The 20,630-nt window shown below is 43.3% G+C and overlaps 1 protein-coding gene across 1 annotated transcript in view; it reads left to right on the top strand.

The window, feature by feature from the left end:
* The first annotated feature begins 227 nt into the window (after positions 1-227).
* The window catches only part of sema3ab (sema domain, immunoglobulin domain (Ig), short basic domain, secreted, (semaphorin) 3Ab), a 37,448-nt gene continuing 17,045 nt past the window's right edge, over positions 228-20,630 (top strand). The window contains exons 1-5 of the mRNA XM_080761546.1: positions 228-1,244; positions 14,248-14,408; positions 15,110-15,172; positions 18,316-18,435; positions 20,082-20,172. Of these exons, the coding sequence (XP_080617672.1) occupies positions 1,127-1,244; positions 14,248-14,408; positions 15,110-15,172; positions 18,316-18,435; positions 20,082-20,172 (553 nt within the window). The 5' untranslated portion in view covers positions 228-1,126. The remainder of the gene's footprint in view (positions 1,245-14,247; positions 14,409-15,109; positions 15,173-18,315; positions 18,436-20,081; positions 20,173-20,630) is intronic.

Genomic DNA, 20,630 nt, shown 5'->3' on the forward strand with positions numbered 1-20,630 from the left:
CCCCCCCCTCCAACCACTCTGGCTCTCACTGTTTCTCTCACTTTCCTTGCTCTCTCTTCACCCTCTCTCCCACCTACACCATCTCTTTAATCTCTCTCTCTCTCTCTCTCTCTCTCTCTCTCTCTCTCTCTCTCTCTCTCTCTCTCTCTCTCTCTCTCTCTCTCTCTCTCTCTCTGCCTCAGCTGTTCTCAGTTGCTCAGTGTGCCTTGTGGTGTGTGGACGGGCAGAGTAGCGCTGAATGGGGCAGGGCTATAGACTTGTCTAGAGCAGCATTAGAGACAGAGGGAGCAAGACAGGCAGCGGGAGTGAGTGTGTGAGTGTGTGTATGCCTCAGTGTGTGTGCGTGTGTGTGACAAGAGAGACAGAGAGAGAGAGAGAGAGAGTCTCAGTGTGAGATTGTGCTTACCAAGCAGACTGGATGAACAGCAGAAACAGACTAGACCTGTTTCTGTGTTCCCAACTTAAAGAAAGGAGCTGAGAGAAAACGTAGATGGTTGTTTATAAAGAAAGAGGAGAGACAGACAGACAGACAGAGATAGAGAGATAGACACAGAGAGAGAGAGAGAGAGAGAGAGAGAGAGAGAGGAGAGAGAGAGAGAGAGAGAGATAGAGAGATAGACACAGAGATAAACAGAGGGACAGAGGTATAGACAGAAGGACAGAGGTGCATGCTTGTCAGGCACTGGGACAGAGACCTCGAGTATGACAGCCATACAAAGACCTGCTGACTGCTTCTGAGCCTCACCATGGTACAGCTCTATGCCCTGGTCTCAGCCTTCAGTTTGGTTTGATTGTGGCTCTGACTTTGCGGAGGCTTGCTTTGCAGTGACATTGACCGGTACCCCAATTCCACTCCTGTTGCAGGTTCCACTACACCTTGGAGCTGGACTGTAACCTTGGCTTTTGACCCCTGGTGTTGGGGGGGAAGATTGTGATTTCTGGCAGGAGCCTGGACCCACAGAGGAGGACCAGACTGGATGCATCCTGCATTACTGGACCATTAGCAGTATATGGGGGGGTTTCTTTCTACAAGAAAGGACACACCTGATCTGAGTGCCACTATTTGGAGGACAGCACTGGAGAAGTGGATTTAAGGGACCTCTCTGTTTGCTCTTGCCCCAGGATCATGGGCTCTCTTTGGGGCATCGTTGTGCTGTTGTGTGGAGTGGATCTACTCCAGCTGGACGGCAGCAGTGCCCAGCAGACGAAGAACAACGTCCCCCGGCTAAAGCTCTCGTACAAAGGTGAGTCCCTTGACACCTCGCTATATTGACCTTTCAGTCTCCAAATGATGAAGTTGTGAATGAATCAGGCGTCATGATAAATAGTTAACCGCCTCATAAATAATAATAAATAATGTGCATTGATGAACTTGTTATTACTGCAGAACAATCAAGACACAACTATTTCTGTGTTGCTTATGCAATCTGCTAAATCATGGTTGTCCCCTGCAGGGCAGAGTGTCCTCTCCAATAGAAATGTGTGGAAACCCTGGAATTGATTATTTTCACCTCTTAATGTGTTGCAGCCTTATGACATCTATGGCCTGTGCGTTCATGAAAAAGCAAACTCCACACTTCATCAGGCATATCTATAACAGGTTCAGCTATGAGTAGGACAGCATTGTAGTGATGGTGGCACATCTTTCTGTGATTTGTATTTTGTCTGTCTATGATGGCATTAAAGGAACACCGTCATTTAACAGTTAATTTAACCACCAAGTGAGCCCCTTGCTTCTGTATTTTTGGGGGCAATCTTGTTTACTGTGAAGATGTTGTGTCAGGTGCATGTTTTAAGCACAGGTACAAGCCTACTATGTTTAGCTGTATTTAAGAGCTTCTCTCAATAAAGTGAAACATGTTCATTTAGAATGCTGTATTATCTGATGTAATGGAGTTTGAGTCAACAACAGGCGTTTGGTATATGGTAGTATAGGACCATTAGCCACTTGTCAGAGCAGTTTGTATCGATCTGCTTTTCATTTCCCCCCTCTGGTCGTTTAATTTTTATCGCAGACTGAATTAAATATGTATGCATTTTCTTTCGGGAAATGGCTGATATGTTTGATATTATTTTTTCTTATATCTTTAGGCCTTTTAAGCCTCGATTGTTAGTCTACAGTGAAAGAAATACAGGAAACAGGAAGAGTGACACGCAGCAAAGGTTCGCTGAGCTCGGGAATTTAACCCGGGCCTCACTGTCAGGCATCAGACACTATTATCATGTTTGATATTTCAATGTAACTTTTTCTTAAGAATTGTATGTTACCCAGATTTGCACGATAAACTGTCTCTCTATGAGCTCACAACCCACCATACTCCACAAAATGAACCCTGAGTGTGGACATTAACTTTCCAATATCTCTCTGCTCTGCAAATTATTTCACTGAAATGTGTACAGATGTCTCCTCCTGGCCATGCCTTTCTCCCTCTGACTCTGTCCTGATAGAATGCTGTTGTCAATTTTGTAATGAAAAGTGCTGCCAGACACAGATTTGCAGGCAGTTAAGTGTCATTCATCCATCCTCTCACCCTCCCTCCGTCCTGCTCTCTCTCTCTCTCTATCTCTCTCTCTCTCTCTCTCTCTCTCTCTCTCTCTCTCTCTCTCTCTCTCTCTCTCTCTCTCTCTCTTTCCTGGATGTCATTTTTCCGCTCTGTCCTTCCCTGCATGGCAATTATGCTGAGGATGAATGGTACAAAGTCTGTTTCAGCAGATGGCTTTCCCAAAGAGACGTTCCTCTCTCTCCTCTCTCTCAGCACTGGGAGTGCCGTAATTACACATACACAAGCACACACGCATGCACGCACGCACAATTATGCCTATAGGTAGATACATTCACTAATACATTCCTGTATGCTCACATGCGCGCACACGTGCGCACACACAAAACACACACAGGCGCGCGCACCAATTCGTGGCCATCTGTAGATAGCTAATGATACCTGTGAGCATATCAGTCATTTCTAACCACATGCTGCTGTTGAAACACGCCCCAGCAGTGATATCTCTATTTATTAGAGATCACTGCAGACACCTGCTACACATGACTCTATTAGATCGCTTCAAACAAGACATCGATGGAAATGGAGATACATGCAAGCATGATGCAGCTATTTTGTCTGCCATTTCGTCTGACACGAATCCTGCACAAAAAAAGTATTCATTTCAACGTGTGAAGTTAAATGAACACTACGTATATGAAAGTGAAAATTTTAAGAAATTGATCATTTCACTCTAGCTCAACCTGAGAAGTACTGTATGTGGCATGGTCTAAAGAGCAAGAGCAACTTACACATCCCTGCTACTGCGGTGGAACATTAAGGAAATACATGGTAGGCTAACCTAATCTTTTTAACAATCTCATCAGATTAATGGCTCTAGTAGTTATCGTTGGATACGGATTTTGTCCACAATTCCATGCTGTATTGATGCTGGTACGTAACATAGGAGAGATAACAGGCAAACGTTGATCAAAATAACAATTCTACTTTCTCTAATTGAGTGCATGTAATATGAAACATGCAAGTTAATGATGATCTATAAGGGTTTACCAACTCTCCATCATTTCTCTGGGGACCACATGGAACCTCCTCAAGGACCACTGGTGGTCCCCGGACCACTGGTTGAAAACCACTGTCCTAAATCATCATAAGTAAGTTATTATACTTCGACCCAGAGATATTATTCTGTGTACGGGAAACATACCAGTACAAATACCTGAAACATACCAGTACAAATACCTGCCTGCAAAGTGTGCAGTAGCTGTACCCTCTTTCTTTAGGTAGAACATGTGACATGCAGGGCTGTGAGGTGATGGAACCCTGACCCCTACAGGTTAGTGGGAGGTCACACCTTTCAGCCCAGTAAAATAGAACAGCCGTAATATTCTAAACCTCTCCCAGTAAACTCACTGAGTCAGTCAGTAAGATGAGATCAGAACAGATAACCTCATGTCTCTCTCTCTGTTGTTGTGTGTGTGTGTGTGTGTGTGTGTGTGTGTGTGTGTGTGTGTGTGTGTGTGTGTGTGTGTGTACGCTTCCTCTCTCTACCATTCTCCCGACAGTGTGAGAAAGAGCACGCTCACTCGCTCGCACACATGCTCGCACGCACGCACGCATGCACGCACACGCACGCACGCACGCGCACACACACACACACACACACACACACACACACACACACACACACACACACACACACACACACACACACACACACACACACACACACACACACACACACACACACACACACACACTCCACAGTCCACCCTAGGGGTCCCTTAACTGATCTTCAGAAGGTGATTTGGGAAGAAGGGTGGGGGGGTGCAAAGGGCAGTGGGCCAGGGGGAAGGATATAACAATAGCACCCCACGGCTACCTAAACATGAGCTGAGCTCCAACTGTATCAACAAAGTAAAGTGACTGAGTGATGATAGGGTTTACAGTAGGGCCGTTTCGCCACAGAAAGTAGTGTATATTCTACACAGAGATGAACAGATTATTCTTCAAGGAAAGGTGCACGTTTACACGGTACACAGAAGTACCCATAGAGACAGGATCCATGTGTGTTACATGTGGACGGAGTAGAGCACATGTTGTTTACTGGCCAGGGAAGACAGGGTACTTTGGTTTTATAGGCCTTGAGTGTACTGCCAAAAGTAGTCCTTCTCTTCGACCTGTCCACCCCTTTGATGAGCGAAGCCAAGGACTTATCCCCCCCCCACACACACACACACACACACACACACACACACAGTAGGCTACATGCAAGCACTCACGCACGCACTCACACACACACACACACACACACACACACACACACACACACACACACACACACACACACACACACACACACACACACACACACACACACACACACACACACACGTATAATCAGTAACAACAGAGTCTACATAGATTTTTACCTTTGAACGCCAAATGAAACGCCAATGGAAACCATGCAGCCTGTTTCTTTGGTCACATGAGTCTTCTGCTGGTCATATACAGTGAAGCCAGCCATGGTTTGTTTTTTTTGGGTGTGCTTGGACTTTTAATCACAGTCATGGGGAATGAGGAAGTTCCCCAGAACCTTTTAATCCATGAGCATGTTAAGAATCTCCTGAGTGGAGTTGAGTTTCCACCAGTGTGAATGAGCTCGCTATTTGAATGGTGTCATATGCAGCTAGATGGTGACCTGCCTGTCTCAGGATTTAACTAGTGATTTGACTAGTGTGTCTCTTTATACTATCGACTGACACTACTTTCTGCATAGCTACGGCCAGATGCTCGTGATTGACTTTTCAATTTTCCATTGTTTGCGTTATCCCCCCCCCCCTCTCTCTCTCTATCTGTTGATCTAATCTATGGTGCCCAAAACCGGTGGCCAACTAACAGCTTCACACTATGAGATCTGACCTAGAACTGTCAACATCATTTAGCTAATGTCATTGCCTAAGGATTATTCAAATTACCTGAGTGTGTCTGATCAATTACAGGCACAGCAGTTATCCCCAAACCTCAAATAGTTGGCAGAGTAACACCCCCAGAGCGCTGCTCCATATACTGTAGGCCTACATGTATCATATCTACATCAAATGTAGAGGTGTTTCAATGCATTGAACAAATTGTGAACAAATTATTCTGCTGATGATATGTCCTCAGCCTCAGGCACATGTGAATGAGTCAACCTACATAATGTTGGCATGATCCTATACATTGTGTGTTGTCAGCGGGCAATCACACATCCACCCGTGTGCAGAGTGACTTGAGCCCTTGAACTGAGACTGAGCCCATACAGAAATGCCACACATGGGTTATTGTTATGATGTGTTTTTTTGCTTTCTCTATGGTAGCACTTAGATAACACATAACACCATGCCCTCCAGTCCAGAGAGAGAGAGAGAGATAGAGAGAGAGAGAATATAGGGTAAAAGAGTTTATTTTTATCGCTCTCGCATGGGACTGTTCATTCTTTCGCATCTATTCCATCTGCCACTTCTTTTCTTTTTTCTGTTTCTCTGTTTGTTTTTCCCCCTGTTCTCTCTCTCTACTCAGATACCAATATCCATTCTAATGGAATACAGCAGTGTCCACAAAAGTGAGGATAAAACAGAATGACGATAAACTGAAAAATGGTAATTGAAAAAGGCTCTCGGAAAGAGAGAAAGAGAAAAAAAGAAAGAAAGGGAGACAATACGTAATGTAAAATCTGGAGGAGCTTAATTTAACTTGGAGTTTAAAAATGGTCCATTTGGTTATAATTGAATAACTGATTTACACGTCTGAGACTGAATTACAAATCTGATACAAATCTGACACAGAATTGAATTGTTTGTTATCAATGGAGAAAGTGAAGTGAAAGTGGACATTGGCGGGCAGCAGCAGCTGCACAGAAAGTGGTATATATGGGGCAGAAGCAGGCAGGTCCACTTCAAAGAAGACACGACTAGAAGAGAGAGTGGAGAATATAGCGGAGCAGCAGCTGCGCCTGCTACAGGTCACACAATTCACACACTTGTCTGTCCACCTGTCTGTCTTTTTTTTGCTCTGTCAGTGTATCTTTCAGTTTGTCTGGTCTCGCGTCTGTCCGTCTTCTGTTTGCATGTGTCTTATATTCTAAGAACACACCGTGTGCGTCAGTGTTGATTTTGTCAACTAAAACTATGACAAAATGAAATGTTCGTTTTCACAGATGAAACCTAGGCTAAATAAAAACTAAGCTATGGTGACTAAAACTTAAATATATTTACAATGTTGCCAACAAATAAAAACTAGATGTTGATGTTAGGGAGGGACTAATGGAGAAGAGAGCCTGTAGAACAAATTATATTGTTGTGCTCTGAAAATAGTAGATCTACAAGCATACAGTAGGCTACAATGCACATTTATTTCTGGCCATTACGAACCATCAAGGCAATACATTTTCGTCAACAAAATCAACTGTAGATTTAGTTGACTAAAATGTAAAATCATATATAGTCGACTCAAACTAAAACATTTCAGATGCACTGGTGTGCATGGTTCTGTTTTTACAATAGGCTAGTTCACCCAAACCTGAGACCTGTTGGCTTAATGGACTGTGTGTTACAGTAAGCAAGAAAATAAATAGAGGATATATCGATGCAATCACGTAAAAAACAAGTGTACAGTAATGCTATCATCATCATTGCGATGTTAGTGGTTACCACCTGCCTGTGGTAGAGAGACCGGTTCCAACATGTACGGCTACTGTCACCTCGGTGGCAAGGAAACCTTTTTAGTTCTTTCCAATAACACACACCTCTGTGTATTGTATCTATGCTCCATAAACACACACGCACGCACGCACACAGGAACGCTCACACATCGCCCCCATAGTCCCAGAGTGATTCACTTTTAATAGTAACTATCAGTCCCATGTTGAACGGTGCGTTTCCATGGACACTGTGCAGTTTTTTCACACACAGGTGTGGTGTGACTCGTGTGAGAGAGGGCTACAGCTGACTGGCTCTGTAAAGGATGGATCTCGAACACCATCCATCCTGTTTATAAAATACGCTGAGCAACAAGTATTTTTCTTTACAGAGGAAAACTGTTTAGAGTCTAGACTCTAGAGTAGACTATAGACTCCCTCTCTCCACTCACACACCTGTCTATTGTTGATTGTGTGTTATTTGGGGAGGAATGGAATCAGTCATTGTTTTGTGTGTGTGTGCGTGTGTGTTAGGCTGCGCAACAGTGACACTTGGTGGTGAAAAGTAAACCAACCAAACGCTATTTTCGTGCTCGGACACAGCCAGCCAGGGACGGACACACATAGCTGTCTATAGGAGTGGTTGCACCACTCAAAAATGGATGTGTTAAGGCTGATTCATACTTAAAAATGCACACAAATATAAGAGATCTACAAGCACGCAACACATTGTGCTGTGTATGGCTGTGAGTGTGACACGTTGTGAGCTTGTAAGTCTGCTATTCTTGGTATAAGACAGTAACAACGACACATCTAATTACAGTATAAAGCAGGCTTTACCATGCAGATATACAGAGCCATCCTTTTTGGTTGTAGCAGCATGTGGAATATATAGCCCTTCTAATGTTGTTGTCGTTCACACATGGTAGAAAAGTCTATGGGTATTCTGAATGTGGAAAAGAAAATATGCGACCCACCCAATAGGATGTGTAAATTACTTCAGACTTCGGTGCCCTATGTGCACACACACACATGCGCACACTCACTCTCTGTCTCTGTCTCGGTGGTGCAGGTGAAAAAGGTCAGAGGTATGCTCAATTTATGCTCTGTCGTACGGCGGTATCACGCACCATGAATAGTAGATCTGCAAGCTCACTGTGTTTCCCATCTGTGGTGCGTTTGAGCTTGTGGATCAGCTGTTTTGGGTGTGCGACACCCTTGCACGACAGCAGGTATAAATCAAGCTGTATGGAGTGTTATTGTACTGTCGGAGAAGGACTTACAGTGTTTCTGCCGGTGATTGATCACCGTGGCTACAGAGAAACTCTAATCTGGGACAGAGAGCTTTGGGCTGGGTTCAACAGCACTTTTTTAGTGAAACCTTTTATGACCTTCAGTTTCTTTCCTTTCTTTTAGGACCACAACTTTCTTTAATAACCGCCCGATAATCTGATAAATCCATTAAAACTAGTCGCATTCCAACTCAATGTGCTTCATACACAAAAAAAACAGAGAAGCCTAACAGGCTCCAGAGGCATGTGATAATTTGATTTGGGTTTCCATAAACATATGGAACATTTAATCTGATGCAGCCAACAGCCGCTGTCTCATAGTCTAATTTCATCATTCCATAAATCATATTTCTGTCCATATGGACAACTCAGTATAAGCTTTGCATAAGGGGTTTGGTAAATTGCAGGCTACAGACTGGGCTTGTTCAGTAATTAAATAAATAGTAACTATAGTAAATATAACGAAATGATGACACATTTTTGTGAACTCTTAAGAGAAATCATTGTGGTGACTTTTGTGGGATGCTTTTGTGAATTAATTCAGTGTGCATAATGGCTGATTCACACAAGACCGCTGACTTTAGGCTTTATATTTAAGAGACTGTTTAGCTATAGTTGCTCTTTGCATGAATCGGAACGCTATGAAAACTGAGCCGTAATAGATACCAACAAAATAACCAAGACAACAGCAATAAGACAGGGGTGTGTGTGTGTGTGTGTGTGTGTGTGTGTGTGTGTGTGTGTGTGTGTGTGTGTGTGTGTGTGCGCGCGTGCGTGCGTCCATGCGTGTGTGTCCTCAGTGAAAATAGGATTCTTTTTATTTATTTATTTAGTGCCAATACCAAAGGGAGGTGGATCAGGAGAAGCAGAACTTAAGCAATCTGTTTCTAACTACAGCCGGCCCAGGAGGTCTTCACTCCCCCCATCCCCACCCTCTCTCTCTCTCTTCTCTCTCTCCTCACCTCTCAAACTCATCTTTGGCAAAACTCAGATTTTCTTCCATTTTCCCCATCTCTCTCCCTCCCTCTACCTTTCACCTTTCATTAGTAGAGTGTTTGATTTATGTTTGGGGAAAAGGCAAAATGACTCAAAGGAGTATCATGACACAAAACCACAGAGGAGGGCACGTTACTGGAAAAAATAATTTCTGAAGAGGTCCTTGCTGGATTCAGCTGAACGAATCTATGGAAACAATTAAATTACAAGATAATCCTCCAAATTCCTCCTAGTCTCCCTTGCAACCCCACGCCCATAGTTCCAAACTCCCATCAACAGCCTATACTCCCCACAAAGTCTCCTTTACGTTTATATATCCTTTGGTTGGCTTTGTTTGATATACAGGCAGGTTCCAAAAGGAGATCCCTGTTATGAAGAAAAGGGAGCTTCTTGTTACTTTACTTTCAATACAAGGAACACTGCATTTCATAATGCTTTCTCTTGTCTTATGTTTCCAGCATTCCATCCATGTATTTGGGCAGTTCATAATATTCTGGAGCCTTTCTATCAAAATCTTCACTTGAAGCCTAGATCGGCTATTTTCGGCATTGGTGTTGAGGGGAATTTATCTTAAACTCTAATGATGATGAATTTGAAGGCAATGAATGGCAGAAATAGCCGCTCTACAAGAGCAGTACTCACGGCCCATGTTTAGTCTGTTGTGAAGCAGAACAAACAAACCTGCCTGAATACGGGTGTATTTATACTGTGGTGATTGCAGCAATGATTGGCTGTGGTGAGTGGAGGCAGGTGTAGTGGATACGGGTGATTGTGAATGGGGAGTGGCTAATGAGTGAGGGCAAGTGTGGTAGATCCAAGGGGCCAGTGAGGCGCTCCAACGTTGAAGCACTGGGCCCTAGTGGTAAGTAAGAGGAAGGACTACAGGCGGACCCGTGGATTCATGACCGGGAAACCCCGTGCAGCTGGGCTTCAACATTGAGCGCTCGGTTGCACTTCCGCATTTGGGCACCAAAATTTGGTGCCCAAATTGAAAAAAGGCAGAAGTATAGACGGTCCTTCCGGGTGCTTCAAAACGCCACTGAGAAACTTCCACTGACATGAATAGCGGAGGGGGCGGAGCTTCGCGCCAGATCAGTCTCTATCCTTTTAATACTCTATGGGTAGAACTAGGACAGTGGTAGATAGGGAAGCGATTGAGAATGGGGAGTGGCTGTGATGTGCAGAGGGTGGTCTCTACTCCTGAACCTATGTTGAACACAACTACATTTAATCTACTTTGACGTGAGTGTTTGATGTCTAAAACTGAACTAATGAGGCAACTAAAGTTCAAACAAAAGAATATTGTCCCTGTGGTAAGTAACTCAACGCAACAATCTCATGTTGCATTCAAAAAGGGGATGGCTGAATACAAAGTTGTCTTTTGATCAAACTATAGCCTACTTAATGTGTTTCAATGATTCATGTTACAGCCTTCTCATAATTTTGTAAACATTAGTGTCAGGTGCATCCAAGAAACCTGCATCATCCCGTCTATTCTCCTCTCGCTTAACTCCTACGTCCTTTTTAAACGTGTTATCTCTGTTTCTATTTTCTCTCGCTCTCTCTCTCTCTCTCTCTCTCTCTCATTCTCTCTCTCTCTCTCTCTCTCGGTCTCTGACACACTTCAAAATTCTTCTGCTGAAACATTCATGAACTTTTCGGTTATTTGCTCCCTGAGAGTGAGAGAAAGAACGAAAGTGCGAGAGGAAGCGCCAGAGTGGAAGGATGAAATGTCAATTCTCTCTCAACTCTCTTTTCGTCCATCCATACCTCAACGCCCTTTCGTGTGGTTTGCCAAGTGGAGGAGGGGGTCATCGTGTGGGCAGTGAGAAAAAAAACATGTGAGAGGGATGGAGTGTGAATAATGTGTCACAGAAAAATGACCTGCCGTAATGTCCTAGCTTCACCCATGACAACATTCTGAACATACTGCTTGTTAGCTGAGTTCAGCTTTCCATTGTGAGTGTGAAAATCGCTCATTCGGCCAGGCTTGGGAACACACATAGATTACACAACGTGAGCTGGCTCTTTCTAAAAGTAGCCCGTATTAAAGCCAGCTAATGGTTGTTGTGGGTTCAGCGTAATCCTCCGTTTTCTACTGGTGGAATAGCGTTGCAACATCATGTATATAGTTTCCAGATTTCCTGTTCCGCAAAGTTGGCCCATCCAGCCCGAGCCAGACAGTTTGATTGTTGGCTGCCAACATTGCTGTATATATACCTGCCCAGAGCTCAAGATGGCTTGGCCGTGATGCTTAGATAACTGCGGTCCACCTCTCTGCTCACTGGCGCAGCTGCACCATTATTTGTAGGCTTGGAACCAGTTAGTGTGTGATTTTGGAGGAAGGTGAGCATTTTTGTGGTTGACAGTGGTTCCCAAACAATGGGTTGTGACTCAGGTGAGGAAAAGTGAGCATCGCATAACGATTGTGCCACAGGGGACGCACGTTGTATATGTGGCTGATAGAGAGATGTCAGACAAGAGGATTGGCTGCTTTTGTTTTGTTATTTCTATTTGCTTCTAATTATTGTAGGCACACTTTTATGTTGTTGTTGTTGTCTCTCTCATTCGTGTCCTCCGAGTCCAAAGAGGATGATACGATCTCCCACCATGCAACCTATACCATATATTGGACATGGTCCTTTCCCTCTGATCTCAACCTTCTTTCAGGAGATGGTCTCTGGGTTGAATTTCCACAGATCAGTGAAGTTCTGCTTCCATTTCCAGCCACCAAATAATGTACAGCTCTCCATTGTAGGCAAAGGCTGAATGACCGCTGCATCATTCTGGAATTAGCTGTGCAGAAGGTGTGTTCAACCAGGAGTTGGTTTGAGTGGTCCCTCCTCCCCTTTGGAACAGTTCCAGAGACACTAGGTTTGAACCATCTGTGGGCGTCTACATCAAATGCGTAAAGCACATTGTAATAGCCCCCTCCCCAGATGAAGACTGTATCTTCTATCAACGCAGCTGTGTAGCCATAGAGACTTGATGGAACCTCAAGGTGACATTCTCCAGCATAGATTCACTGTGTTGAAGATGTGAACATCAATGGGCTCACTGTCTCCTCCAAAGCAATACAGCTTGTCTTGCAGCACCACGGCTACTGCATGGCGCCATCTCTCTGCTCCTCCTTTCAGATGTACGGCCGGTGGACCCCCCCCCCCGTGCAGTAGCTACCACACAAACGGACTGAGAGAGAGAGAGAGAGAGAGAGAGAGAGAGAGACAGAGAGAGAGACAGACAGACAGAGAGAGAGAGAGAGAGAGAGAGAGGTGCTGTGCCTTAAGTGCCTTAGATGTTAAAATGTGTGCCCTTTAAATAGGGGTTACTTGTTTAATTCATAATGGATTTGTATAAATTTGTATAAGAGCGACACCAAATGTATCTTTTGGGTCTCAAGCTAAGAAGTAGAGAGAATGGAACAGAAAAGCTTTTGAAAAGGCAAAGAAGACACTCTGAACACTGCATTCTCAGGCCAGGATTGGTGACGGTGGCAAAAGCTATAAAACTGCTCGAGCGTGGACAGCTACACATGCTGTCAACGTTGAAGTGCTCAAGTGTTGCTCAAGCCACACTGCGTATGAAAGGGTACAAATGGCACATACTGGACTACGGCAAGAATGAGCTTCCTCCATTTCTCGGAATGGTGCAGGAATTGTGGCGAGACAGAAGGCGTGTGTAAATGGTGAAACAAAAACATACGTTTGATTGACGCTTCACTGCGTCATTGGACTGTTGAAAAACATTGACGCCAGCTCTTTTTCTTTTCTTTTCTCTCTTTTTTTTTTTGCAGGGCATTGTGCCCCTCACGCAGCGTGTGTCAGCTGTCAGTTTGTAGCACTTGCTGGTGGTGTAACCAATGCGATGTCCCTGGTTTCCACCGAAAATGACTTGTAGCATGTCGCTGTGAGTGTGCTTGAGCACAGCATGAGTGTGCAATTGGACTTTTTGATATATCCTCCTGGGGGCCTAAATCTAAAACAAAGCAATGTAACATTACTTGTTGTAGCATTGTAATATAAACTGTTTACCAGTAAGACGCCCTGAGTGCGAGAAGCGACCGCACCCTAAAGGGGCCTGGGTGACAGCAGACTGCTGGGCGAGCACTGGCGCTTTGGCATGGGGGGTCAGAATTAATTCTGTACTGGCCATATATGGAGCGTGTCTTGAGTGTACAGGGTTTGATGAGGTGATCAACATATGGAATTTCAGAACAGGAAGGACGGGTGGGGAGGGATCAACATATGGAATGTCAGAACAGGTCAGCTCCATATATGGGTTTGAGGTTTGAGGTCAGATGTTGTTGGCCGGCTCCATATATGCAGATCTAGGTGATGATCCAGTCTTCTCCATGTATGGTTATCCAGGGTTAGATGAGGTCAGTGTTGTGATCTTCATAATGGAGATGGTCATATATGGTGGCGTGACATGTCTCGAGGCGTGACCATATATGGAGACGTGATGTCACGAGGCGTGACTATATATGGAGGCGTGGGTGACTAACTAACGTACAGACGCACGTTCTGAAGATAATAAATGTTGCATAACACACCTGCATTAAAATTAGATGACAGATAATACAGTGGATTATTGTCTGAACTCAGAACGGCATCTTCTGCTACAGCAGACATGTTTTGCTTCATTGCGATGTTGATTCGCTTTAACTTTCATTCGAAACAGCTTTGAGTCTGCGGTGTTGTTGTTATAACTACCCATAATTACTGTAATGGTGACCGAATGGTGATTATCGAATTCCCCTTTCTCTCCGTTCTGTCCTTTCCAGAAATGCTGGAGTCTAACAACCTAGTGACATTCGAGGGCCTGGCCAACAGCTCAGCTTATCACACCTTCCTTCTGGATGAGGAGAAAGGCAGACTGGTGGTCGGAGCCAAGGACCACATCTTCTCCTTCAACCTCCTGAACATTAGCAAAGACTACGCACAGGTACAGTAGAATGAGTTGACCATGAGATTACCATGTTCAAGGTGGTTCATTATTGTTACCTGTCTTGTCCACCACTAGTATACAAACTACGTCTGTAGTTTTTATACTAATATCATAATAAAACGCATTTGACAGATCAGTCTTATGATCAATTTGTCTATCCATGACTATGTTGTATAGTTTAACATAATACTGAGTCTGACTATTTGTCAATTTGTCTGTATGACTGACTGGCCTCATATTATCTTGCACTGTGCGTGTGTACATGTGTGCGCGTGTACATGTGTACCTCCATCCACAGTCCCATTCCAGGCCTCAGGTATCTCTGGACTGCAGAACAGACTCTTGTTTCTGCACAAAAGTGCCTAATGAATATTTCAGGCCAGAGCTGTCGCACAGGATCACACGCTGTGCCAGGCATGTTAGCCGCTCTGCGCACACCTGGATGAATAATGAAGTAAACGGAAACAAAGTGGAGAACAAATCGCATTGTGAACCCCCATCACCGCCACCGGCCGCCCCCCCCTCCAACCCGTCCATTATACACAGATGCATGCAGACTTGCTGCACTTCAGGCCTATGGCATTCTATAGATCAGGGGGTTTTTTCCTTTTGTTTTCAGTTTGTTGTTTTATTCTGTAAATCTAATTCAGGAATTGGTAATTTATGTTGTCAATCATGTGTTCATGTCTGTGCCACAGATACCCTGGCCAGCATCACCCACCAGGAGAGATGAATGCAAGTGGGCAGGAAAAGATCTCTCGGTAAGAGTTTCAATTGAACTTCCAGTTGTTGCAACTTGCTTTCACACTGTGGCCAACCTACAGTATTCCACTGCCTACTTACTGCGAGACGGAACTTTAATATATTTTCCATGAACAAGAAAAGAGAAGTAACATGCACAAACGCACGCACTCACGCACACACACGCACACGCACACACACACACACACACACACACACACACACACACACACACACACACACACACACACACACACACACACACACACACACACTACACAGTGTATTGCATCATTTGGACAAGTTACACTGGTTTAAGCTATAGTTTACATGTGCCCCAGTGATTCATTATAACCACACCAAGCACAGTGACAGTGACTAAGACCTGACTGCCACACCAAACCAACAGTGACTAACACCTGAGTAACAGAAATGTAGTCTCTTTGTAATATTACGTGTCACTCATCTTGTGTGGTGAAAAGCCACGTGGACAAAGCACTCTATTCGCTGCTGTGGCTGACCACAAAAGCTGGTCATAATCCTTTCTCTGGCATCATCACTTGACCTTAATCACCTTTCTCTGATATCAATTGTGGGAAATCACTGCAATTTAGTGATGAGCATGGAAATCAAATCTACAGTATATAGTCACGTGGTTTGTTGCTGCAATAAATTATATATCTCATTTAATGCACAGTGACTCCACGAAGGCTATAGCCGTTTATGTAAAATAATATAATATAATGCTTCGGGTAATTTGATAAGATGATGCTAAAGCTGGATCCGATGTACTGCCATGGCATTATGACTCGCTCATCCTGAGATGACTCTATGTTGCATGACAAGCCAAACGCTGCACCTGTATTTAGAAGAGCAGAGGTTGAGCATTACATGTTTGTTTAAAGTGGGGTGACTATGTAAACACACTAGAGAGCATTGACATTGCAGCTTAACCACTTCAACCTGCTGGTGTCCCTATTTTAGTCATATATGCAAAAACACATTTTCAACAAGCTCACAACACATTGCGAATTGACGCGTTGTGGAGCTTGCAGATTGTCTATTTTTGCTATTTCTCGTACAGCGAAGTATACAGGGCTTACAGTAAGTGGTTAGCTTCTTGATTAATCAATCGCAGTAGATGAGCCCCAGGCTGCAGTATGGAATCGTAGCAGTATATCTGGGCCTCAACTCATTGACCGGTACGTGGCTGCATGCAGCCAGGAACCTGTGAGCTGTCTGCTGTGCGCTAGGACTGATTTAAAGTGCCATGAAACCCTTTGTCTGGGTCTGTTTTCTGTAAACACTCAGGCATGGATGAATGGAGCAGCCTGAAGGGTTGTGTGTGACAGGGCCATGCTAAAGCGTCGGAGAGAGAGAGAAAGAGATGAAGAGTGAGGGAGATGAAGTTGCCTGCCACCGATGGTGTGTGGATGTGGGTGTGAAAGGGTGAATGCAAATTGTAAAGTGCTCTGGGGAATATATGCAGTAAATGCATAATACCGTTTTAGATAAAACAGGTACGAACCTGTGAGATTTAATTCTTGTTGTCTGCATTGTTAGCTGAAGGTTTATTACAGGTTCCACTGCCCAAAACAAAGTGTGCAGACGGCATAATGAGCTTGTTGCAGTCATTATAGTCGATTATTCACATAAAACCGCATGCGCGCGCGCAAAGAACGACGTTGGTTGAGATGAAAACAAAGACTTACACAACAGCGGCTGCCGCTGACCCAGTAAAGCCAGATAAATGTAGTCATGCATAATCTGTGGCTCTTTTTCCTTTCCCCCCCCCCATGTGTGCAATGATGACATATTCATTTTCGTTCGGGGTCAGGTCTGTTCAGGCACGTGCTGTGCTGATGGAGCACAGCTAGGGAAAGCTGACCACGCAGCAACAGAGACAACACACACAGTACAAGACAGCAACAGATACAGATACCCACAGGCTACTGTACTCACCCATATATATACATACCGGTACTTACATACATATTTATACGTTGCCTTACGATGGGGTTTCTTGTTGAAAATTGTAGATCTACAAGCTCACAACTCAACTCACAACTCAACACTCAACTCAACTGAACTGAACTCAACTCAACTTTTATTTATAGAGCACTTTTAACATGACTAACCAAAGTGCTGTCAGATTAAAACAAATGCAAATGCTGTCAGATTAAAACAAATGCAATATAAACAGTGTGATGAATCATGAAATAAACACAAACAAAACCAGTAAGGTGCTACAGTGAATCTAAGTTCACAACGTGCCGTGGGTTAGTGACTTGAGCGATGTATAAATTGAGCATTACACACATACTGTATAAATTAGCGAAAACATTACTCAACATCACTATTCCAGGCATTCAGCTGGTTCTTTTTTTTTATTCCAGAGTGACTTGATCAATAGCATCACAAGCAATCAAACAATGAAGAAGCTGCAGCAAGGCCAATATGACCAGAAGAAAAGGGATATTCAGATTGATCTGCTAATCATGGAGAAATCATAATAAATAGAAAGTCAGACCCAGCTAGAGAAAAGCATTTCTTTAGAAAATATGGAGTAAGATCAGGTGAGAATTGGGTGACATGAACTGTGTCATCATCCCATATCATACATCTTACTGTATACTGACAGTTATACTCTCTCACTAGCACCAAGGTGCTTTATAGTACCATTTTATACTGCATGGTTACTTCATGAGTTCTTGTTTATACACCCTCGGTTAACTCCCCCCCTTGTAAATGTCACAATAATCCCATTGGATATTATCCAGCCCCTGTCCACTGTAATCTTATTCTTAGAAGTCAACATGTGGTGGGATGAAAGAACTAAGTGCAACGAGAGAGAGAGAGAGAGAGAGAGAGAGAGTCACAGATTATCTCAGCTAACCGGATAACATACTTGTTATCTAGAGTTGTTGTTGTTGTTGTTACGCCGCACAATTACTGCAATCTAATCTGGTGCTGTGGTACAGTTCTAAAGGCCATTAATTTATTTCACTAGATTACACATCTTTCTCTCTCTCTCTCTCTCTCTCTCTCTCTCTCTCTCTCTCTCTCTCTCTCTCTCTCTCTCTCTCAAATGTAACTAAATTAAATTCATCGTTTTCATCTCATTAATCTCCTGTGTTTCTTTGGCTTTGTGTGCGTCCATCAGAGGGAGTGCTCGAACTTCATTAAGGTGCTCCAGCCGTTCAACCAGAGCCATCTGTACGCGTGTGGGACGGGAGCCTTCCACCCCGTGTGTGCCTACCTGGAGGTGGGCAAGAGGCCGGAGGTACTGTCTGGAACACAACACGTCTTTGTTATTGAACAAATTGTTCGGGTGTGTCCATCAATATGCATGTCAATTCTGTCGCTCTTTTGCATTCTGTGCGTCCATGGTTAAATCTCGCAAACTAGCGGCCCAAACAGGGTCCAAATCTATTCTGCACGCTGTCAATGAAGTAAAATATTGTTCACATAATATTGTGAACATTTGTTTTGTGCGTTTCATTTTTTTGCTTTTCATATTTAGTGAATTAATAATCTCAGATTCACTGTGCCTCCGTCCCTGCAAAATTGTGCAATACAAGAGAACAATTCCATCAATATGTCATAATAATTATGACATCATAAATATGACATCAACATGATGTCAAATTAGATTTCCACATGGACAGGACATGGTTATTAACTGTCTTGTTACAAATCCCTGGCACAGCAGCAGCTAATGTGAGACACAGTAGAAAATGCACGTTTGCCAGAGTCGGTATAGAGTCGATAAAGTTTTTACTTTTGATTTACAATTTTAGAGCACAGAAGGACCATCTCTAAGGACATTCTCTTCCCCTGAATGCTTTTCAAACTACTTAAAACATAATTTCAGTCACTCAGCAAAATGAGGTGGAAAATTAAACACAGCGTTCCAATAGTCTCCAAACTCTCCAATGCATCACTCTTACTATGAAACTGCTACTCTGTGAGTGTGTGTGCATGTGCACGTGTGCGTTTGTGTCCACTTGTGTATGAAAGAGGGAAATTGCTCTCCTCTCCTTAATGGCACTGACTCAGTCTTATAAATGTGTGTTTCCTATTCATTAGACAGTCGTTCTTTTTAACTGACAATTAGGGAGCGGAAATATCTCTGAGATCAGCCATTTACGTAGCACTGCAATTCATCTATTGGCAAAAGACAAGTTTAAGGTTGTGAAAGAATGTATGAGATTCTTTGTTTCAGACTGCAATATAAATATACCATAATGTAGAGGGTTGCACTCAGACATAAAATATGTGTGGTTGTTGTCAGCTTGTTCTACGTCCGAGAGGCTTTTATGTCACCTAAAGTAAATCCTATTTTCTTTGTTAACCTGTTTTTGTTCATTCAGTTCAATGGACATTTTTTGTAACCCCAAGTTAAGTCCAATGTCTCTCTCCCTTTTCTGATTGGACAATATAATGTCCAATCAGACAGGAGTGACATCACAATATACAGTAATACAGTATGAATGGCAAGAACAGAACTTGAATAATTAATACAGTGCAACCAACCATATTTACAAGTTCCCAGAATTGCACCTTTCTAGTTTTATAACATATGACAACATATGACAAATATTTGTCAACTTTGTCGGAACAAAAAAAATAGAGACTACAACATACCGAATTTAATAGCAACACTCTTACAGACGCCCTGAATATTGTATGGAATATCCTTTTTATGCTAGGCCTCATAATTTGTTTAAATTTTCTCATTGAAAAAACAAGTAAGGCAAGTATGGCTTGCTTTTTTAATGCTATCTATGAAAATCTTTTGATGCGGAGACATCATTTCACCAATAAAGATTCAAAACTAGCTTTAAATAAATAATCCCACATGTGACCTTAATTATTTTGTACTAAGCTATGCTGTTTGTTTTACCCCACGTGTGTGCATGTGTCCAGGACAATGTGTTCAGACTGGAGTCCCACATGGAGAACGGCCGGGGGAAGAGTCCTTACGACCCAAAGCTCCTGACCGCATCCATGCTCATCGGTAGGTCCTTTGCTCTCTTCACGGTACCCATTAACACCAGGAAAGCATCTGTGTCATTTTTTGCCATATAGCACATTGGTTGGTTATTTAAAAATAGCAGATATACCAGCTGACAAATCTTTGGATATCGTTTATTAAAGCGAACATGTTTAACTCAAATCTTTGCTTCTGGGGGTCCCTGGAACAAAATACTTTGAGTTGGGGGTCCACTGCCAAATACATTTTTGGGGTACTTGACATGAAAAGGTTTGAGAACCACTGAATGAAACGCATGTTTTTTCAGAAAACTGGATTTAGTTTCATTTTCTATCTGTACTGTCGCTGTACCGTACGTCCACTTTCTGATTTTTAGTGAGTTGTATTTCAAGCACAGAAGCAGAGCCAACACCTTGCTTCATCCTCAGTCATTTGCATAGATATATAGAGTGTAAAAGTAAGCATTTAGGTCAGTCATTATG

The sequence above is a fragment of the Protomyctophum bolini genome (assembly GCF_963924005.1).
Source record: "Protomyctophum bolini genome assembly, chromosome: 4".
In the NCBI taxonomy this organism is placed as follows: Eukaryota; Metazoa; Chordata; class Actinopteri; order Myctophiformes; family Myctophidae; genus Protomyctophum; species Protomyctophum bolini.